At 38.1% G+C, this 20,055-nt stretch overlaps 2 protein-coding genes across 6 annotated transcripts; both read left to right on the top strand.

The window, feature by feature from the left end:
• Positions 1–16: 16 nt before the first annotated feature.
• On the top strand, positions 17–2,957 carry Flo1 (flotillin-1). Of its 2 annotated transcripts, XM_081987859.1 has the most exons (8): positions 17–227; positions 711–786; positions 845–935; positions 993–1,256; positions 1,505–1,801; positions 1,870–2,352; positions 2,441–2,517; positions 2,640–2,957. In XM_081987859.1, exons 1-7 carry the CDS (start codon positions 176–178, stop codon positions 2,477–2,479), a joined length of 1,302 nt encoding a protein of 433 aa, XP_081843985.1. In that variant the 5' UTR covers positions 17–175; the 3' UTR covers positions 2,480–2,517; positions 2,640–2,957. The 2 variants fall into 2 exon arrangements, with proteins under 2 accessions (XP_081843985.1, XP_081843987.1); XM_081987861.1 differs by lacking the exon at positions 2,441–2,517.
• Positions 2,958–3,128: 171 nt separating this feature from the next.
• Positions 3,129–19,914, top strand: Not1 (CCR4-NOT transcription complex subunit 1). Of its 4 annotated transcripts, none has more exons than XM_081987732.1 (21): positions 3,129–3,518; positions 3,859–4,038; positions 4,093–4,267; positions 5,940–6,186; positions 6,246–6,914; positions 6,970–7,191; positions 7,939–8,167; positions 9,772–10,072; positions 10,130–10,327; positions 10,382–10,590; positions 11,699–12,516; positions 12,572–12,782; positions 12,952–13,080; positions 14,270–14,476; positions 14,529–14,852; positions 14,903–15,719; positions 16,322–16,746; positions 17,466–18,111; positions 18,713–19,257; positions 19,313–19,665; positions 19,721–19,914. In XM_081987732.1, exons 1-21 carry the CDS (start codon positions 3,417–3,419, stop codon positions 19,797–19,799), a joined length of 7,086 nt encoding a protein of 2,361 aa, XP_081843858.1. In that variant the 5' UTR covers positions 3,129–3,416; the 3' UTR covers positions 19,800–19,914. The 4 variants fall into 4 exon arrangements, with proteins under 4 accessions (XP_081843858.1, XP_081843857.1, XP_081843856.1 ...); XM_081987733.1 differs by having other exon boundaries at positions 3,130–3,518; positions 17,466–18,099; XM_081987731.1 differs by having other exon boundaries at positions 9,772–10,327; positions 17,466–18,099.
• The last annotated feature ends 141 nt before the right edge of the window (positions 19,915–20,055 follow it).

Genomic DNA, 20,055 nt, shown 5'->3' with positions numbered 1-20,055 from the left:
CAGTTGTCAGTAGGATTTTAGGTTATTGATTAATCTGACAGTTTGTTGTTGATGTTGGGGCTTTTAATTTTTAAAAAAAATCCAAAACATCTATTAAAGCCTATTAAAGGTTGTTATTTTTAATTAACAACTTGCTACTCAGAATTTCCAGTAGAAGGTTGGTAAATAACGCGACATGACCTGGGGATTTGTGACTTGCGGACCAAATGAAGCTCTTGTAATTTCAGGTTTGTGTCCCATTTATATAGTATTTTTATGCAAATGCAAAAAAATAGCTTAAAATTATTTATTAGAGCCTTATTGTTGTTGTGAAATAATGAGTTGAGATACACTTCCTCAAAACTGGATTAAATTAAGTGAAAATTTGATATACACTATCAGTAAAGGGATTATTAGGGTAATCTAGTAGTTTAATGAATTAATTTAGGTGACTGTATCAGCATAAATTAGAGGTAAGGAGCAAAATACTTCTGGAGAAATCTACAGGAAGACTTATTTACATTGCCTCCAGGTGTAAAACTGTTTCAATTTGTTGTTATGCCTCATATTTATCATTAAGTTGCCTAATTAAAAATGTTTAGGGGGCTTTTTTCAACATTTTGTTTTGAGTGTGATATTTTGCACATGACCTGTCACATTCAAATTTCAACTTCACAACTAGAATAACTCTAAATTTAAAAAAAAAACATAAAACACAATTTCTGCTGTAGGATGCTGTTACGGCAAACCAAACTTAGTTCCAGGGGGACGTGCCTTTATTTGGCCCTGTTTGCAACAAATTCAAAGGTATTTTTAAATGATTTTGAGGTGTTTGAAAAAACATTAATTTCTCACTAAATTGCAGACTATCATTGAATATCATGACGCTTATCGTTGACAGTCCCAAAGTGTATACAAGTCAGGGTGTTCCAATTTCTGTGACAGGAATAGCTCAAGTGAGTTGCAGCATTTTTTCTTTGCTTTTTCTTGAAGTTAACATGGGGTTGGGTTAGGTAAAAATCCAGGGTCAAAATGCGGAAATGCTCTTGGCGGCTTGCGAACAATTTTTGGGTAAAAGCGAACCGGAAATCGAGCACATCGCTCTGGTAACCCTGGAAGGTCATCAAAGGGCCATTATGGGGTCCATGACAGTGGAGGAGATTTACAAGGACCGAAAAAAGTTTAGCACGCAAGTTTTTGAGGTGGCCTCTTCCGATTTGGTTAATATGGGAATCACAGTGGTGTCCTACACCATCAAAGATATTCGGGACGAAGAGGTGAGTCACTATTAGTTATGTTATTAAATCATATGATTGTATACATTTTTTGTTGGGTATAATGGAAATTTCTGCATGTGCAAAAGGGCGCTAAGGTATGTGGATTTTTTGTTTTATAGATTAAATAGTGTTTTTTGTTTGCCCTGCTTTTTAAATGTTAACAGAAGAATCTTTTGGGAGTTTTTGGTACTAAACCATTCTCAAAGCTCTCTAGCTGGTATTTTCTCTAGTAACTTTATATATACCAGGGTTACCTGAAAAGTCTGGGAATGGCCAGAACGGCCGAAGTAAAACGGGACGCGAGGATTGGTGAGGCTGAGGCTCGCGCCGACGCTGCTATTAAAGAGGCCATAGCAGAGGAACAACGTATGGCGTCAGTGTTTTTGAACGACACGGAAATCGCCAAAGCACGACGCGATTTCGAGCTGAAAAAGGCCGCATACGATGTGGAGGTGCAAACCAAAAACGCTGAAGCCGAAATGGCCTACGAACTGCAGGCGGCCAAAACCAAACAAAAGATCAAGGAAGAAGAAATGCAGATTATGGTAAGTTTTCATACTGTATTTATTTTGACACTCTGTATATATAAATAAGTGAATCATCACTAAACCAGGTTGTGGAACGTACTCAACAAATAGCCGTACAGGAACAGGAAATAGCGAGAAGAGAAAGAGAACTGGAAGCCACTGTACGACGTCCGGCCGAAGCTGAAAAATACCGTCTCGAGAAAATAGCCGAAGCATCTCGGAAAAAGGTTCTTCTAGAAGCGGAAGCAGAAGCGGAGGCCGTGAGGCTTAAAGGCGAGGCCGAGGCTTTCGCCATCGAGGCTAAAGCCAAGGCTGAGGCCGAGCAAATGGCTAAAAAGGCGGAAGCTTGGAAAGAATACAAGGACGCTGCCATGATTGACATGTTCTTGGATGTGTTACCGAGGGTGGCTGCTGAAGTGGCGGCGCCACTTTCGCAAGCTAAGAAGGTTACCATGGTGTCTACCGGCAATGGAGAAGTGGGTGCTGCCAAGCTAACTGGAGAAGTGTTGGATATAGTCAATAAAGTCCCGGAACTGGTCAAAAGTATGACTGGAGTGGATATTGCCAAGGTTTGTTAACTTTAATTGTTTGCTACTCATCCCCGGTCATTGTGTGCTTCTTTTATTTCGCATTTTCATCATCAGACGTCATTTTCAGATAATACAGAAACCACATAGAAGCATCGGCGATTTTTGAGCTTTCATCAGCACAAACACACCGTTTCATTCAAATAGGTACTAAATATCGAATTTAAACGTTTTGTTTGCTTCAATCCACTTTTTTCTGTACCATTCCCTGCTATTTTTACACTCTCAACTGTTACATTTTATTTCTCACTGTATTTTTCTACTTGCAGACACTGAAAGCTGCCGCCTAAACAACCATCAAAACGGCACAAAAACGAACCAAAACTTTTAGCCAGTAAGAAATCAAAGTGTGCAAAGTGTCTTATTATAAATAACAATTCCAGTTATCAAAAATTTAGTAAAAAAGCACATTTTTTTATTATTAGTACAATATATTTTAAATTTTAAACCTTAGTGTATATAAAAAAGAATTTCTTTTCTTTTACCAAGTACATTTGTATTAATTTCTAGTCATCTAAGCATTTCGTATAAATGTTTTAAGTAAGTGTAAGCTGTGTTTGAGATGTCATAAAGTTTTAAATAATTAATTATTGTGGTTATTCAATCCCTTTATTTAATTGAGGAATTGCGTTATTCAGTCAAAACTATTGCTTTAGATGGCGCTCTACACGTGAACATCATAAAGCCTGGCATCCGACATTTATACTTCTATCAATACTGTCATTCACGTCAAATTGTCTAGCGGAAGTCCAATCTCATGTCTCATAATCTCAAGCTAAGCTCAGCTAAAAAGTGATTTCTCAGTTGTGAGTTGCGTTCCTGGTTTGTGTTGTGCTTTGTCATTATTCGTGAATTCTTTTCGTATTACTTTTGCAAAAAGGCGATGCAAATTTCGGGTTGAAACGGTGCGATCGAAAAGATTCGATGATGGTCTTGGACCATATAACGTCAATTTGTTCAACGCAAAAAACTGAATCGTTTTGGTGCCAGTGTCTGCAGAAAGCTTCAAAGCAATTTGAAGCTTTCGAAGTGGCGTTCATGGAACTATGAACCTTGATCCGTTATCGCTTACTTTGTCACAAATCGGTTATTTAGTTGTTACTTTAACGAAAAAGAACTACCAGCAAGTGGTCGACGAACTGATTAAGGTTGGTTTACGCTTTTTTTGGGCCAGCCATCATTGTCCATGCCCCCTACAGGCACGTTTTGTCAACATTTGTTTGGTCGCCATTTTGAGTACCCATTAGGTTTTTTTGTTTGCTTTGTACTTTAACAAAAAAACATGTGTTAAGAATATTCTTTCAATTTCTCTTGGTTTATTTGTATTGTTTAACCTATTTATTATAATGAGAGTAAATGGGCCATTTAGGTAAGTACCAAAACCAGAAGTAAGTAGGTACCTGGGGTCATAACCCATAACAAATGCTTTAGGGGGTATTATATGCACAGCAAATATTCCAGTTTGTTACCACAATTTTATGCTTTCAGATAGTCAATTTGCATGGTCTTGAGGCAGATCGTCACCTCTTTCAGTGTCTGTATGCTGCAGTTGATTTTAGTGAAACAGACACTAGGGCTCAACTGTTCTTAGATCAAACCAGCCGTCTCCTCAATACACCCGCGCTATTAACAATAATCTCCCACATTACCGGCAAGGTTAACAATAAAGTGAGCTGCAATTTTGCATAATTTAGTGCAAGACTAATCAGGTTTAATTTGTAGAACCTCAAATTTGGACCCCAGTTTTTCACCCAGTTCAGCAAGTGTTTAAAACTCAGTGCTGTACGTGAAGTGCTGTTTGGCTTAGTACTCAGACATTCTTCGGTCCCTGACATTGCTAGTGTTGCACACAGCCATTTGAGGACTGCAGTACCCCAATTAGTAAGAGCTTATATTGGTAAGGATTTTTGTTACCTTTTAATGAAATTAGTGAATATATTTTATAAAACTGTTCTTAAATACTTCCAATTATTGTTTTGGAGAAAGCGGGACTCCCTATAATTTTTTTATTTTTGAAAATGCACACTTTAAGTCTGAAAAACTACATTGTTCAAAAAGGCTGCCAGTATGATATACCTAATAAGTTATTGACCAATAATCCCTAAGTCTAGGGATATAAATAATCAGTCTGGTCACTATCCAAATCCTAAAATTGTACCTCTCTTGACTGCAGCTCCCCTCTTGCCAAGCAATTCTAACTTTAGATTAATTAAATGGTGTCGTCTCTTTCTCTCTTAGTTAATTAACCAAATTCATGTAAATTTCAAGAAACAAAAATTGTAGAAAATCAATTTCTACCAAATTACTAAAATGGTATTTTGCAATAAAAGGCCTCAGAAAAATGATATTTGCTTAGGACGGTTTAGTGGAAGCAAGTGTCTTGATGTTAATTTAGATAACTTTACCTTTCAGTAACTCAGTTAATTGTAAAAATTTATGAAAATATCAAATGTCAAATATTGTAGGCCAAATCACTAAAATGCTATTTTGCCCTAAAGGTCTTCAGAAAGACGTTATTTACCTTTATTTCAGATACTTTTCTTAACATGTCACAATAAAAATGCTTGTTTCCCATCTGGAAAAAAAACGCTATTTTTCACGTTACTGACGTTAACCTATACAGTACCTTTAAAAAGGAAAAATTCTTTAATTCTGTGACAGCAGTAAAACCAACAAATTCCCACATAAACTAACAGTTTTTGCTATTAAAACCCAACGAAAACATACCCAACAAACGTAATTGATTTTGCCCCAATCTTTAACATATTTTGATTAGGTTTACACCTGTGGGCTGTGATTATTTTTTGGGTTTCCATTTACTGCCAAAAAACGTAGTTCTTACAATTTTACCAGTGTCTAAATTTGAAATACCAATTTTTCAACTGTTTCTCTTATATGATAGGTGTCTTTATTTGACACATGCTAACTTGGTTACTATGACAGTTAGAAGATTCGTTCAAATATCAAAATATAACCTGTAATTTCAGGCAACCATATAGTTTAATGGTTATTTTAAATTTGGTAACACTGCAAAATTTGCAATCATTATTATCTACTCGATTTTTGTCTCAGTGTGCTTTTAGGCTTTCAATTTTATTTTAATTGACTATTAACTATTTTTTTATGTTTTTGGCAATGTTGTCATCTAATGAGCACAGCCACACGTTTTCCAACTAGTGTATATGTATCCTTCTCTATCAAACATCATTAAAACGGTATAGCAATGCTCTACACCATTTCTAACTATAATTCAGAAAGAGTGTAATTTAGAAAGTATATCAAGTGTAATTCAGTATCTTTTTACTCTAAATTGTGTTACTTTTTTCATAACATTCATTGTTTTATAAAGTATATTAATTTATTAAAGTGCCTTGGAGTCTCAGCTTTGGTAATTTTATTCACAGATAATGAATTTTATGGAATTGCCTTTGAATGTTCTGAATTTTACTTGGCCTTTTCTAAACTACTTTTGGAAATGGTGTAGTTTTCTTAATGTTAGTTCTTTTCGTTTAAATTTTATGAAATTTACCTGTAGACAGGAAATTTTAAGATAATAATTTTGGTGATAGACTCTGGAGGAAGTAGTCATCAATACGAAGGAGGACTTCAAGAAACCAGTCCTGAACTTTTACATTTTATCTTATCGTCGATACTTGAAACCCCCAAGGAGGTTGGTTTAACCAACGACATCCACACCACCTTTTTGAACACCCTACAAAAGGATTTTCCTAAAGACCAAGTACCTGTGGTTTTAGCTCCTTTAGTTTACCCTGAGCAGGCGGAATTGTTTTCAGAGATGTCTTCAGACGGACCAGGGTAATTATTTAATTATTAATGTGTAGTTTATTCTTAAAACTTTCTACTTTTGTCATCAGATTATCTGGTGGAACTCTAGATACACCTTTAGCGGACCTAGTGAAAGAATTAGGATATGGTTTCACATCTTCTCTGGAAGAATGCCGTGGGGCGATAATAAAATTAGGAGGGCGGGACATTGCTCCGTCCACTGTAGCGCGGGTTTTAGCCGTGATGTGTCGCACTCATACTGGCTTAGAAGACTCTTTGGGGAATTTTAAGAACCAGGAGTTACGATCGTCATGGAACATTGAAATCTTCGTACAGTCGTTGAAGGAGGTCTCGCCCTCGTTGCAGTGGAACAACGTAGTCGCCGAACTCGATCATCCCGAATTTGTCATTAAAGACCGACAAGGATTGTTTATACTGATTAGCGCCCTCAGGCAAGGTTTTCAAGCTTTGGGATTTCATCCGGACACGTTTCCGGTGGATCAGTTTTACAAGCGATGGGGCAACGTGGATGGTCAGTTCAGTTTGATTCAGCAGATTTTGAAAAATCCGGACGTGTTTTGTTTCGGCGACTATCCGTGCGCTTTGGTAACCGTTGAAACGTTGAAAACCCCTCCCGAACCTGACGGCAAAGACTTATCAAATTGGAGATCATTGAATTTGATCGAGCTACTACTCAACATGTCCGAATACGGACTGTACAATCCTGTTCAGGAGTTGTTCAAAACGCCATTACACAGGTTTGATGTTTTTTTACAAGTGGGATTAAATTCTAGCCTGAGGGTTGGTTTACAGTTGCCCAGACGTGCTGCTGTTAGCTCTACTGCAGATATCCGGTCCGGTGACTGTGTTGCGTCAAGAGTTACTCACCAATTTAATACCGATTTTCTTGGGAAATCACCCCAACTCCGGGATTTTGTTACATCATGCGTGGCACACTCAGAATCTGAACATCAAACCCATTATCATGCACGCCATGTCAGAATGGTATACCCGAGGTGATTGTGATCAGACACGGTAAGTTTTCCTGAATTTTAAGATTGGTTCTCATTAACGAATATTCGGATAAAAAGCCGACAAATTTTCTAACAATTCTAACCACAAAAAAAGAAATAAATTGGCATCATTTGAACGTCTGAAGGTCTGACTGAATATTAGTGAATTTTACTGTTCTTTGCCATTTGCACTGTCAAACTTCAAACCTAGCTTAAGTTAAGCGTAGTCCAGACTGTGACTTTTCAACTGTATTCTACACAGTCTGAACCACACTTAACTTGACTTAAAGCACGACGGTGCAAATGGGGGTTAGACACTTTATGTGCAAGCTACTCTTTCTCCTGCAGATACATTTTGTAATGTGAGGTCTAATTTCTGACAAATAAATTGTCAAATAACTGTTTAGGTAGTCTAAAATAATAATTTAAGTGTTTTTCTCCTCTCTGGTAAGCTCCTTGTTCTGGTCTAAGTTGAAAAATCTTCCGTACTAATTTCCCTATTTTTTTTTAATGGATGTTGTATCACATTCACATAGTAATATAGTTTGAGTTCTAAAAGGTGCCATAACAATTAAAAATACCTTGATGTATATTACAAGTAGTAATAATTATAACTTTGGTTTATGATGTTGATGTGTAAAAATCCCAAAATTCGTAAAAAAATTGAAATCAATCCAACGATTTCTGGCAAACGTGACATTTCACGAATATTCGTTTATGAGAGCCAGGGTTTAGTCGCGTACAACAACGCTGAGATTGTAAATTGTAGATTATCAAGAATCCTGGATGTAGCCCAAGATTTAAAGGCGCTGTCGATGCTGTTAAACGCACAATCCGCTCAGTCTTACCCGTTCATTATTGACTTGGCTTGTTTGGCGTCGCGGCGCGAATATCTCAAGTTGGAAAAATGGCTGTCTGATAAGATCAGCGAGCATGGAGAGGCGTTTATATCAGCCTGCGTTAAGTTTTTACTTCGCAGATGTCCTCAAATTGGAAAGGTTAGATTTTTGTAGTTTTAAGTTTGATTTGGCTTCACCCAAACTTTAAGGGCGTACATTGTTTTTATCGAGTAAAACAACAAAGCTTGGGTTTATTAATGTTTGTGCAGGGTGGCCTAATTTGCTTATTTTTATATGGAAACTTCCAAAACCAAAAGGCATTGCTTACAAGGTATTTTTCATGGTGAGTTTGATTGCGCAGTCAGAATTTCCTATTCGTCCTTTGTTTTCTTGTAATTGGTAAATTTTGAATTTTTGAAATTTTGGACAAGTGATTATTTACTGTAAATATTGGTTTTTTATCGTAAAAATTGGTAACGTGACCTTAAGGATGCTATTTGGTCACGTAACTTTCAGAAACACCTACCCAGTCATCAGTCATAAAACTGGTCACTTGACCCTCAGAACAACATGTTGACCTTAAATATGGTCACGTGACTGCAAGGATTTTATTTTTAACCTTAAGTGAAGTCGCGTGAGCTTCAAGATTCCGTTTGACGCTTGAAAATAGTCACGTAACCTTTGTAGGCAAATTTAATAGTTAAAAACAATCACGTGATCTTCAGAAATTTATTTTAATGGTAAAAATGGTCATATGACCTGCACAATAATATTTGAACCTTAAATATGCTGCAAAGATGCTATTTTAACCATAAGAACAGTGAAGTGTCCTTCAAGATTCCATAGGACGTTTGAAAATAATTAGGCGATCTTCTTCACTGAATTTGATAATTGAAAACAGTCACGTGACCTACACAAATTCTCTTTTGTCATAAAAATTATTACGTTACCTTCAGAAACAACATTTTGACTTTAAATATGGTCACGTGACTGCCATTGATGCTACGGCGCTTTGTAGCAGTGGTAAAACGATTTAATTTAGTTGGAAGCTTTCTTAGATACATTTTTAGAAACTTTTTTTCCAACTTCAGTCAGGAGAGTATCAAACCTAATTTGAATGTTATTTTCTGGAAAACCAATAGGCTGAATCACATGTTTATCATTGCTTTGATTAAAACAGTGAATGATTAGTACTTTAGGTAATATCTTTATAAACAACTCGATTAATGGTGTTGTTATTGTTAATAGTGTATACAGGTGTGGTAAATCCAAAACCGACCATAGGAAAACCGCGTAACGGACAGAGAAACGTACATTATTGCATGCGCGGGACTAAGACAGAAAACGAAAAAAAAATGAAGTAGGCCATATTTTCAGCGGGCTGTTGCCAAACGCCAAGTATCACTCAAATACCGTCGACAAAATAACTTGGCGTTTGGCAACAGCGCGCTGAAAATATGGCCTACTTGATATTTTTTTCGTTTTCTGTCTTAGTCCCGCGCATGCAATAATGTACGTTTCTCTGTCCGTTACGCGGTTTTCCTATGGTCGGTTTTGGATTTACCACACCTGTATATCCTAATCCAGGTTACATTCATTACTGACCTAGAATTTTAAAACTAACAACTTTAGCTGTCTCATTTTATTTAACACTCCTCTACAACTTACATGTTTTAACATGAACAAAACAAATGGATGAAAACTGGTTATTATAAATTTTAGACAAAAAAAAAACATGTTTGGAATTGTATAAACGTTTACAGGAGGATCCTTTACTTAAAGCCATCCCGTTGCCGACAGAAACTTTGACCACTTTGGTTCTCTGCCTTCAACGTTGCGTCACTAACATGAACGTGAGCCCCGACTGCCAGGAGGCCATTGTAAACGTGGTGAACACGTGCACCATGGTGTTGAAGTCGCGTCAACAGAATAACCTACTGCGCGGTCGCGCCTTAGACACCAGCCTGAATCCGTCTCTGTTCCCGGGGCCAATGTACGGCCACACGGGAGTCGATCAACAACTGCAAGGACTAGGAACCAACCTGTCGAATTTAACGTTAGCCGGTCAGTATACTAAGCTAACTGAAACGTACAGCCAATGGAAAGGGTATGCGCGTACAGGGCCGAGCAGCAACGCTTTTAACCTTCAAGGGGGTCTGGGGCCGTTGGTACAGTCCCCAGGATCGCCTTCGAGAATTATTAGTGGTGGACCGTCCAACAGTCCGTTCCCTTTGATCCCCATGCAACATCAAGGCCCCGTCGGTACTGGTGCTTCTCTAGTTCTTGGTGTCAATCAGATTGGAAGTCTCAGTCGCATAGGTAGAAACGTTTGAACATTATTAAGTGACATATGTAACATTTTACCATACAAAGGTCCGAATGGAAATCTAGACAAAGCGAGAGTGCCAGAATACACTCCGTTTACTGACGGTTCTCATCACATTTCTAAAGAAATAGAAGACGAGGCCAACAACTACTTTCAGCGTATATACAATCATCCACCACATCCAACTTTATCAATCGACGAGGTATTGAATATGTTAAAGAGATTTCAGGATTCTCCGAATAAGCGGGAAAAAGAAGTAAGTGTTCTTGTATTACAATCATTTATTAGCACAATTACATTTTTGTAATATTTAGTATTATCTTTCTCACGAAACATGACGATTCAATATCATCCAATTTTTCTATGGTACGGCGAATAAAGAAATGTGAACGTACCTCTTAGATAGATTCGATATGATGTATTGAAATTGGAAATTAAGTTAGTGAAATGTTATTTTATACCCTATACACACTACGGTCTACCGGAGAGGTCTGAAAATAAAGAAAATTATTAAGGAATCCTGAAGAAAAAGAATAAGGAAGAAATCTCTTCTGAATATAGAGAGATTTATTAATTTCAAAATACATCTGATAGTGTCACTAATATCACATTTACGACTTTCAGGCAAATCAGAGTTTTTCCCCCGGAGATTTCAGAACGTTTTTGTTAGTGTCAAAGAGTTTTTCCACTCTGGTGATGGTAGTTACACTATATTTAATGCTGCAGCCACTCTCTGTAACAAAAAAGCAAAACGTTCATTTATATTACACTTCTTATACATATTTGGTCCATTTTTCCTCCATTGTCTTTTTGTTCTTGAAAATATTTCAGTAAATAAAATACTAAAGTTTGGGAGTGGGAGTTCAGTGGCTGGCCCCTCATACTAACTGGTTTGCAAAACTTTCTATAGTGATATTCAAGAAATGCCGTTAAAAAGGCAATTGCCATTGTTTAAAAGATGTGCAGAATAAAGCAATTTAAAATAATCCTTTTTTGATTAATGAAAACATTCAAAATGATGGTCAATGCGAGCTGCCTTCGTTTCAATCAGATCTCGGATACAAACACGCTACAGTCAGGCGTCACGTGCTCTTTGCTTGACTTCGTAATCATAGAAATTAATTATTAAAAAAATCCTGTAAATATGTGTATGAATAGTGCATATACAGCATTTTAAGCATCTCACTTTCACCTTCTCCTCTTTTTAGCTAATTGCAAAATTGGAAGACATGAATTTTCTAAATGTCTAGAACATTACCGTATTGAAAGAAATGATGTCGTTGATTGTTCGAATGGCATTGAATCGTCTACTTTCGTGACATAGATTATAGTCTTGATTTGACACTAGTTTTTCCTTTCATCAGGTTTTCAACTGTATGCTACGCAGCCTGTTTGAGGAATATAAATTTTTCCCGCAATATCCGGACAAAGAATTACACATTACTGCACAACTATTTGGAGGGATAATCGAAAGAGGGATTGTAGCATCGTATGTAACTTTAGGACTAGCACTACGATTTGTTTTGGAAGCTTTAAAAAAACCCGAAGGGTCGAAAATGTATTATTTTGGTATCGCAGCATTAGATCGTTTTAAAAGCCGATTGAAGGAATATCACAAGTATTGCGAGCATGTTCGAGCCATTTCGCATTTCACCGATTTTCCTCCGCATCTACAAGAGTACGTGGAGTACGGGTTGCAATCAATGGAACCACCCTCAAAACCTGAAGGTCCAGTACTGCCCGCTAGTTTGGCGGCCATGTTGGCTCCGCCGACCACTCAAGTGTCCCACGTGTACAAAACTAGCGCTATTGGAAGCGCGATATCAAGCAAAGCCAGCACTACTCCGGCTAGTACTTTGGGAAGTAGGCCGTCAATTGCTAATGCAACTAACATTGATACGTTGTTGGTGGCTACGGAACAAGACGAGAAAGCGGCCGCCCCAAATGAGGCACTACAAGACAAAGTGGCCTTTATTTTCAACAATTTAAGTCAATTGAATTTGAAGACCAAGTGCGACGAATTACGTGAACTGATGACGGACGATTACTATCCGTGGTTGGCGCAGTATTTGGTAATGAAACGCGCTTCCATAGAAGTAAATTTTCATAATCTATACTCCAACTCCTTGGATACTCTTAATATCACCGAACTGTACAAATTAGTCGTCAAAGAAACTTTTAGGTTGGTTCCTCAAGTCCTATCCAGGGACATTGTAGATAATTTTATATGATTTCAGAAACATTCGAGTGTTGTTGAGGTCAGACAAAGCAATAGCCAATTTTTCAGACAGGTCCCTACTGAAAAACCTGGGCCATTGGTTAGGGATGTTAACTTTGAGCCGGAGCAAACCCATCTTACAAATGGAGCTCGACCTTAAATCTCTCCTGGTTGAAGCTTACCATAAAGGTCAACAAGAGTTGCTGTATGTTGTACCATTTGTTGCCAAGGTGAGTTTGTTCTTTAGTTTCAACTGTGTACCAAACTTTTACTTATGATGACAATATCACACACTCTGATTGAGAAGATGAGAACCCTGCAGTGCTGATTGGAAACTTATCTAAAACCTTCAAAAACCTTAAAGTGATTAGTGTATTTAGGGATTTTTACGATGTTTAGGTGTTGGAGGCTTGCGCCAAAAGCAAGGTTTTTAAACCTCCAAACCCCTGGACTATGGCGTTGATGAACGTTTTGGCAGAGTTACATTCCGAGCCTGACCTGAAGCTTACACTTAAATTTGAAATTGAGGTAAGTTGTCTACAGTAGTTGGTTTAATTTAGGGCAATCCAAAGAATTGAGTACACATCACCTGAATATCTGTAGGTTTTGTGAAATTGTTACTTTGGAAGATTAAAAGCGTATTTGCGTATTTGATGAAAACGATCTTTTACATCAAATTTCTTTAGTACGCGACAGTGTTATGTTTCCTCTATTATTTATTTAGTAAGGAAGGTAATTGCAGTGTAAGATTGGTTGGTATATTTAGACAGGTTGTGGTGACAAAGTTGATACATATTTAATGAAATACTGTATATTTTCTGATTATTAATTAACTCAACTATAAATAGATATAGGGCATATGGACCTTTCTACGTCACAGATATATGGTGTACCAAATAAGTAAGGTTTTCACTGACGTTTTTTTTGCAGTAAAATGTTGCGTTGTTCAAAAATAAAAAATAGGTGTCAAATATTTTTCTGAGTACTTCTAATTAGTGCAAATATAGGAAAGAGATATCAGGAAAAAAATCGTTAAAAAGCCCGTTTTACAGTTGTAAACATGACATTTCCTGTTTTACCAATTGTCTAAATTAGGTTTTTACAGTTGAAACTACGTTTTTATGGTCACGTGACTGTTTTTGTGTGTTGCCAGCTCAAAAATTACCATTTTTTGGTGTCATAACTGTTTAAAACAAATTTTGAAAATACTTGTAATTCAGAACATATTTTTATGGTCACGTGACTGTTGTTGACTAGTGTCACTGGGCCCTACAGTGCTGCCAGGTCAAAAATTGCATTTCCAAAATCACGTGACATGTATTTTACAAATTAAACTTTTACCACCGTCAATAGTACATTTAACAAATTTTTACAACTTAAGCTAACTTTTTTTTATGGTCACGTGACTGTTTTTGACTAGTGCCACTTTGCCTTTACACCATTGCCAGCTATTATTTGATATTCAATTCTTAAAATAATCTATGTAGCTAATGCTACTTTTCTGTCTTCAAGCTGTTTCAGTAACTTAAGTTACTTCAAATGTAGCTTTATTAATACCATTGTCAAGAAAGCTACAGCTACTTATTTGAAAAAGTAACTAGAATACAACTAGAAACTATCCAAATTGTAGCTAAGTTAGTAGCTAGTACTCTTATATTAAGGTATCCACTAAAATTAACAAACAAAGAATTGGAGTTAACTATATACGTTTTGGCAGGTTTTATGCAAAAATTTGGAAATTGACGTAGCTCAATTAAAACCGTCGATCTATCTAAAAGATCCGGAACGGATCAGAAAAATCGAATTCCAATTATCACAACCCATCAAGAAGGAACAGTCAACTTTAGTTCAGAGCAGTCAAAATACGTTAATGGCCGATACTGAACTGGCCAATATATTGCCAGGACAGACAAGCAGTTCACCAGTAAGTTTCAAATTGATTTTTATCTCATTTAGGGAAAATTACATTTTACTAGGTGATTCAAAACATAAGTACTACTCCAACTTCGTCATTGCCGGTACAACCGGAGCCACGTTTCAGTTATGCTGACATCCAATTGAACGGGATGCAAGCCTTGCAAACCCATACAATTATCTCACCAAATGCACTCTTGTTCCAAACGCAGCCGCAACTTAAACCTTTGGCCAAAACGGCCATTGAACGAGCCATTCAAGAATGGTTAGCTCCCGTTCTAGACCGTTCGGTCAAAATGGCTATTCAGACTTGCGAGCAAATCATACGCAAAGACTTTGCCTTGGAACCAGACGAGGAACGAATGCGATTGGCCGCCCACTATATGGTAAGGTAACTGTCATAGTGACATCACAAAACCAACCTCAATGTTTACAGGTTAGGAACTTGACTGCCGGAATGGCAATGATCACGTGTCGCGATCAACTGATGACGTCAATTAACAGCCACTTGAAGCAAATTTTAAACACAAACCTAGTTACGCCTAGTATACAGCAAAAGGAAATGGTAGAGCAGGCCGCTAACATTATTGCCAGCGATAACATGGAGTTGGCTTGCGCTATCGTGCAGAAAACAGCCGTAGAAAAAGCTATTCCCGAAATCGACAAAAAATTGTGCAGTGAGTATGAACTACGCCGAATCGCCCGGAAAGATGGAAGGTGCTACTGCGATGCTCTGGCGTTAACATACCAAGCGGAACGAATGCCCGAGCCGATCCGTTTGAAAGTAGGAGGGTTAACGCCTTCTCAAATGGCCGTGTACGAGGAATTCGGCCGTAACATCCCCGGTTTCTTACCGAACGAACGGGACGCGACCATTTTAATGCAAAACCCTTTGATGAACCAGCTAGAGCCGCAGCCGCATCCCTCCACTCCGTTCCCAATCAATCAGGCTGTGTTAGCAAACGACGAAGTAACGTTGGTGTTTGAGAAGTACATCGCTGAAATCGAACAGTTCGTGCAACTGACCAGCGCGCAAGCCCAGTATTCACTGATGAACACCAACATGTTGCGGGTGCGCGATTGCCTTTTGCATTTTCTACGCACTAGAGACGTTACCATGCCTCCACCTCAAGCTTTAGTGCAGAAATGTGTAGAGTCGCTGCAAGATTGTTTAGTGCCTACTTTGAGCGAGACTGATCCCGTTGTTTTGCGTTTCAAAGATTTGAATCTCAAGATTTTGAAGACTTTGCTAGGTAAGTAATTTGGTTATTACCGATTTGTCATGTTAAGTTACTGTTGCTTACTTATCTGGTTAGAGATTGTTATGTGAAGAGTATGTGATGTTATTTAGAAAACGTTCAAAGAGTTTACACTGACCGATTGTAAAAACAAGCTCTTTGGCCAACTGAGTGTGTTTCTGTTGTTTTATTTTCTGACATACTTAGTGGAATGTATCCAGTAATGTTCTTTGTCCACCACCGACCAATAATGCACTAATATTCAGCATGTTGACAAGCTAAATCAGGGTCATATAGTCAAAATTTTACCCTTTGAGAATGACGTCAAGCAGATGAAAAAAAAACGTATGTCTGTAATTAGATCACAAGTTTTCTGTGGCTATTTATAGTTAATGGTATATTTCCATTTAAACGCAACAGTTTGCATCATATTTGTAAGGCAGAAATGGCCCTTCAAGTTATTAAATGTTCTCCAATTTGGTCCAATAATTCTTTTTATAAAATTTTTTGTTCTTTACGTAAGAGTGTATTGTTTTGTTACATTATTATTAAACAACAAAATTATTTAAGTTTTTACGACTATTGGGTTTTGACAACTTATTTCTGTACTTCATTAGGTATATTCAGCCAACAATGGGTGATCAAACTAGTAACCCGATATCTAACCGAATGCCGGGACGAACAACAGCGCTACAACATCGACGCGGTGGACACTTTAATCAAATCTGGACTAGTAAACGTGCCTCAATACGATCTAAGTTTGGCTCAATGCTTGGAGAACGGAATAAACTACATGGGCGTAGGGTTCGCCATGCAATTGGTCGAACATTACCTGATCAACGACCGATCGGGTCAATTTGTGGCCGAAAGCGACTTGACGAACACCGTTGAAGTTTTGGCTAAAATTCAGTCTCATACGCGACAGCCCCCTGAAGGTTTGGGCAGCATGATGGAGATTTTGAGACAGTCTCACGACACCGCGTTCTTTGGTGATCGAGCCCCCAATGGACCTACTGTTCACATACATACTGGTATTCTTCAGGTGAGGTTATTTTATATGTAATAATTTTTTGTGTGTCTAAACCTTCCCAGAATTGTTTAAAATTGCTAGAGGCCTCTAGAGTCAGTTTGAATCTGCAAAATACCTCTAAATGTCACTGAGAACCTTCTGAAAAGTGTTCGAGGCTTCCACAAGTGGCTTAAACTTTCCAAATATTGTTTTAAATTGCCAGAAGCCTCTAAAGCCATTTTGAAAGTGCCTCAATACCACTGACATTCTTCTAAAAAGTGCCAGATGCCTTTACAAGTGTTTTAAATCTTTCCAGAATTGTTTTAAATTGTCGGAGGCTTCTAGAGCCATTTTGAAACTTTCATAGTCCTTTAAATGCTACTGACCAGCTTTTAAAAACTGCCATAGGCCTCTAGGACCATTTTGAAAGTGCCAGAGACAACTTTCCCACCAAAATTGTTTTAAATTTGCCAGAAGCCTCTAGACGAGGGGTGTGACACTTGAATAATATCTGGGTCACTCGCATATTAATATTAATAAGATGCAATAATTCTAAATAATTCCTAATAATACTATAATCAAGCAATAATACACATCAGTATTATTTGGAATAATATCGCATAATATTAAATAATCTATGATAATCCTCTTATTTAAAATTTGCGTGAAAAATAATAATATAATAGTAATATGATGTAAAATACAGCAAAAACATTTTTTTGGTTTACAACCCCATTTTTTGTGTATTTCAGGTGCGAGCCCCGAATTACGAAGATCCTCCAGGCCTAGTGGAAAAAACTGATTACCTCCTTAGAGAGTGGATTAGTATTTATAATTCGCAACACCAAGGTCGCGATTCTACTAAGGCTTTCAGCGTATTCGTGCATCAAATGAACTTGCACGGAATCCTTAAAACGGACGACCTGATCACCCGCTTTTTCCGTTTATCGACTCAACTATGCGTGGAAACTGTCTACCGAGGTTTAGTGGACAAGTCCAGTCCGAACGTGTCCCGTCCCAAGTGCTACCACACTTTGGACGCTTTCGTACGTCTAGTCGCGCTATTGGTGAAACATTCAGGGGACACGACCAACACATCGACCAAAGTTCAGTTGCTCAACAAAGTTCTCGGTATCGTGGCCGGATGTTTGCTGCAGGACCACGACAACAGGAACGTCGAATTCCACCAGATGCCCTACCAGAGGATATTTACCATGCTCTTTTTGGAGTTGAACGCACCCGAACCGGTTCTTGAAGCTATCAATTTCCAAATGTTGACCGCTTATTGTCATACTTTTCACATTTTGAGGCCGTCGAAAGCTGCCGGGTTCTGCTACGCCTGGCTGGAACTGATTTCGCATCGTGTCTTTATAGGACGCATGTTAGGTAAGGTTCTATGTTAGTATCAATTCTAAAACTACGTAACAATCTCTTGTTTGTTGTTCATATAAATTGGGCCTCAAAGGTAAACCGGCTTTTAAGTTTTAAGTTTTTATAAAAATGTAATAATATGCAGATAAATAGATCAAAACAATCTCGACTCAAAAGCTGCTACGTGACGTAAAAACACCAGTTTGGACACTTTTTGAATCAACTGTGACGTCACCACTGTCAAACACTATTCGGTGAAGTTATAACGTCCATTCCGTCCCAACAGATATTTAAATTTCTATTTTTATAGTTCCACGTCCTGTGTTAGGCTAATTTTCTGTGACGTGGTTGACAGATGTCACGTGACATTAAGACATTTCTTAACTTAATTGAGAACGTGACAACGTGAACAGTTCATTCGTCCAACAGAAATTAAAACTGTCACTTTGTAACTCCACATCCGTTCACATCGTTTGACAGTAATTTCGACAGCCGCTACGTGACATTAACTTTTTTAACTTAATTGTGACAACTGTCAGAAATTTTGGGGGCTTTGTAAAATCCCTTGTCCTTTCAGATTAATAATTGAGACACCCTGTACAAATACAACTTTATGTTACTTTAACAGGTACTACGCCTCAACAAAAGGGATGGCAAATGTACGCGCAACTCCTAATCGATCTCTTCAAGTACCTGGCGCCGTTTTTGCGTAACGCAGAACTGGCCAAACCGGTGACGATGCTCTACAAAGGCACTTTGCGCGTTCTGCTCGTCCTTCTGCACGACTTTCCCGAGTTTCTCTGCGACTACTACTACGGTTTCTGCGACGTAATCCCGCCCAACTGTATTCAAATGCGCAATTTGATACTGTCGGCGTTCCCGCGCACCATGCGTCTACCCGATCCGTTTATCCCAAATTTGAAGGTCGACATGTTACCAGAAATCTCGTATGCCCCCAGGATATTGACGAATATCTCGCAAATGATCACTCCACCGCAGTTCAAAAAGGATTTGGACTCCTATCTGAAAGCTCGGGCTCCTGTTACGTTCCTGTCTGAGTTAAGGAGTAACTTGCAGGTGTCTAATGAACCTGGTATCCGGTATAATATACCGCTGATGAACGCCCTAGTGTTGTATGTTGGAACTCAAGCTATTGCTCATATTCGAAACAAGGTAAATTCGCCCTCTTTTGTTGTGATAATGCCGATACTTACTACCAGAAATTTAGGGTCATTCACCGAGTATGTCAACGATAGCGCACAGCGCCCACATGGACATTTTCCAAAATTTAACCGTCGATCTGGACACGGAAGGGCGTTACTTGTTTTTCAACGCGATGGCCAATCAGCTACGCTACCCCAACAGTCACACCCACTACTTTTCGTGCACGTTCTTGTACTTGTTCGCCGAGGCCAACACCGAAGTGATCCAGGAGCAGATCACGCGAGTTTTGCTGGAACGACTGATCGTAAATCGACCGCATCCTTGGGGACTGCTCATCACGTTCATCGAACTTATTAAGAACCCTACGTACAAGTTTTGGCAACATCAGTTCGTCCACTGTGCGCCCGAGATTGAAAAGTAAGTAATTTCTACCAGATTATGTTTTTCTAACTTTTATTATTGCTCTGTCCAGGTTATTTGAGTCTGTAGCCAGGTCCTGCTTTGTCAAAACGTCAGTGCCGCATCCGCAGGAGAGTGAGACCCAAGAGTGATTTATTTAGGTTTGACAATTTGAGATTTATTACTTAGTTTTGTAAAGTTTGTTTTTTTTCATTTGTTCCTGTAAATATTATAATTAATGTAATGAAATAAATATTTGCTTTGGTATATTTGATATTTTATTATTAACCAAGGTTTAGACAGAAACCTTAACTAACCTAACACTATTCTATGTTGCTGTGAGGAGTGTGCAATTTTTTCGAATTTTTTTCGGGAAAAACTGCTGACAGCTAAGTTGACAGTTGTTAA

This window comes from Ips typographus, linkage group LG10 (genome assembly GCF_016097725.1).
Source record: "Ips typographus isolate SLU linkage group LG10, UJ_Ityp_2.0, whole genome shotgun sequence".
In the NCBI taxonomy this organism is placed as follows: Eukaryota; Metazoa; Arthropoda; class Insecta; order Coleoptera; family Curculionidae; genus Ips; species Ips typographus.
The sequence above is the reverse complement of the archived record's forward strand: the minus strand, read 5'-3'. Positions and strand labels throughout refer to the sequence as shown.

Excerpts from the sequence above, each read along its gene's own strand:
- Flo1 (XM_081987859.1), top strand. The coding sequence starts at position 176 with ATGACCTGGGGATTTGTGACTTGCGGACCAAATGAAGCTCTTGTAATT. Across the intron at positions 228-710 it reads TGAAGCTCTTGTAATTTCAG|GATGCTGTTACGGCAAACCA; the intron begins GTTTGTGTCCCA and ends TTTCTGCTGTAG. Across the intron at positions 1,257-1,504 it reads AAGATATTCGGGACGAAGAG|GGTTACCTGAAAAGTCTGGG; the intron begins GTGAGTCACTAT and ends TATATATACCAG.
- Not1 (XM_081987730.1), top strand. The coding sequence starts at position 3,417 with ATGAACCTTGATCCGTTATCGCTTACTTTGTCACAAATCGGTTATTTA. Across the intron at positions 3,519-3,858 it reads TGGTCGACGAACTGATTAAG|ATAGTCAATTTGCATGGTCT; the intron begins GTTGGTTTACGC and ends TTATGCTTTCAG. Across the intron at positions 10,328-10,381 it reads TGGAAGTCTCAGTCGCATAG|GTCCGAATGGAAATCTAGAC; the intron begins GTAGAAACGTTT and ends TACCATACAAAG.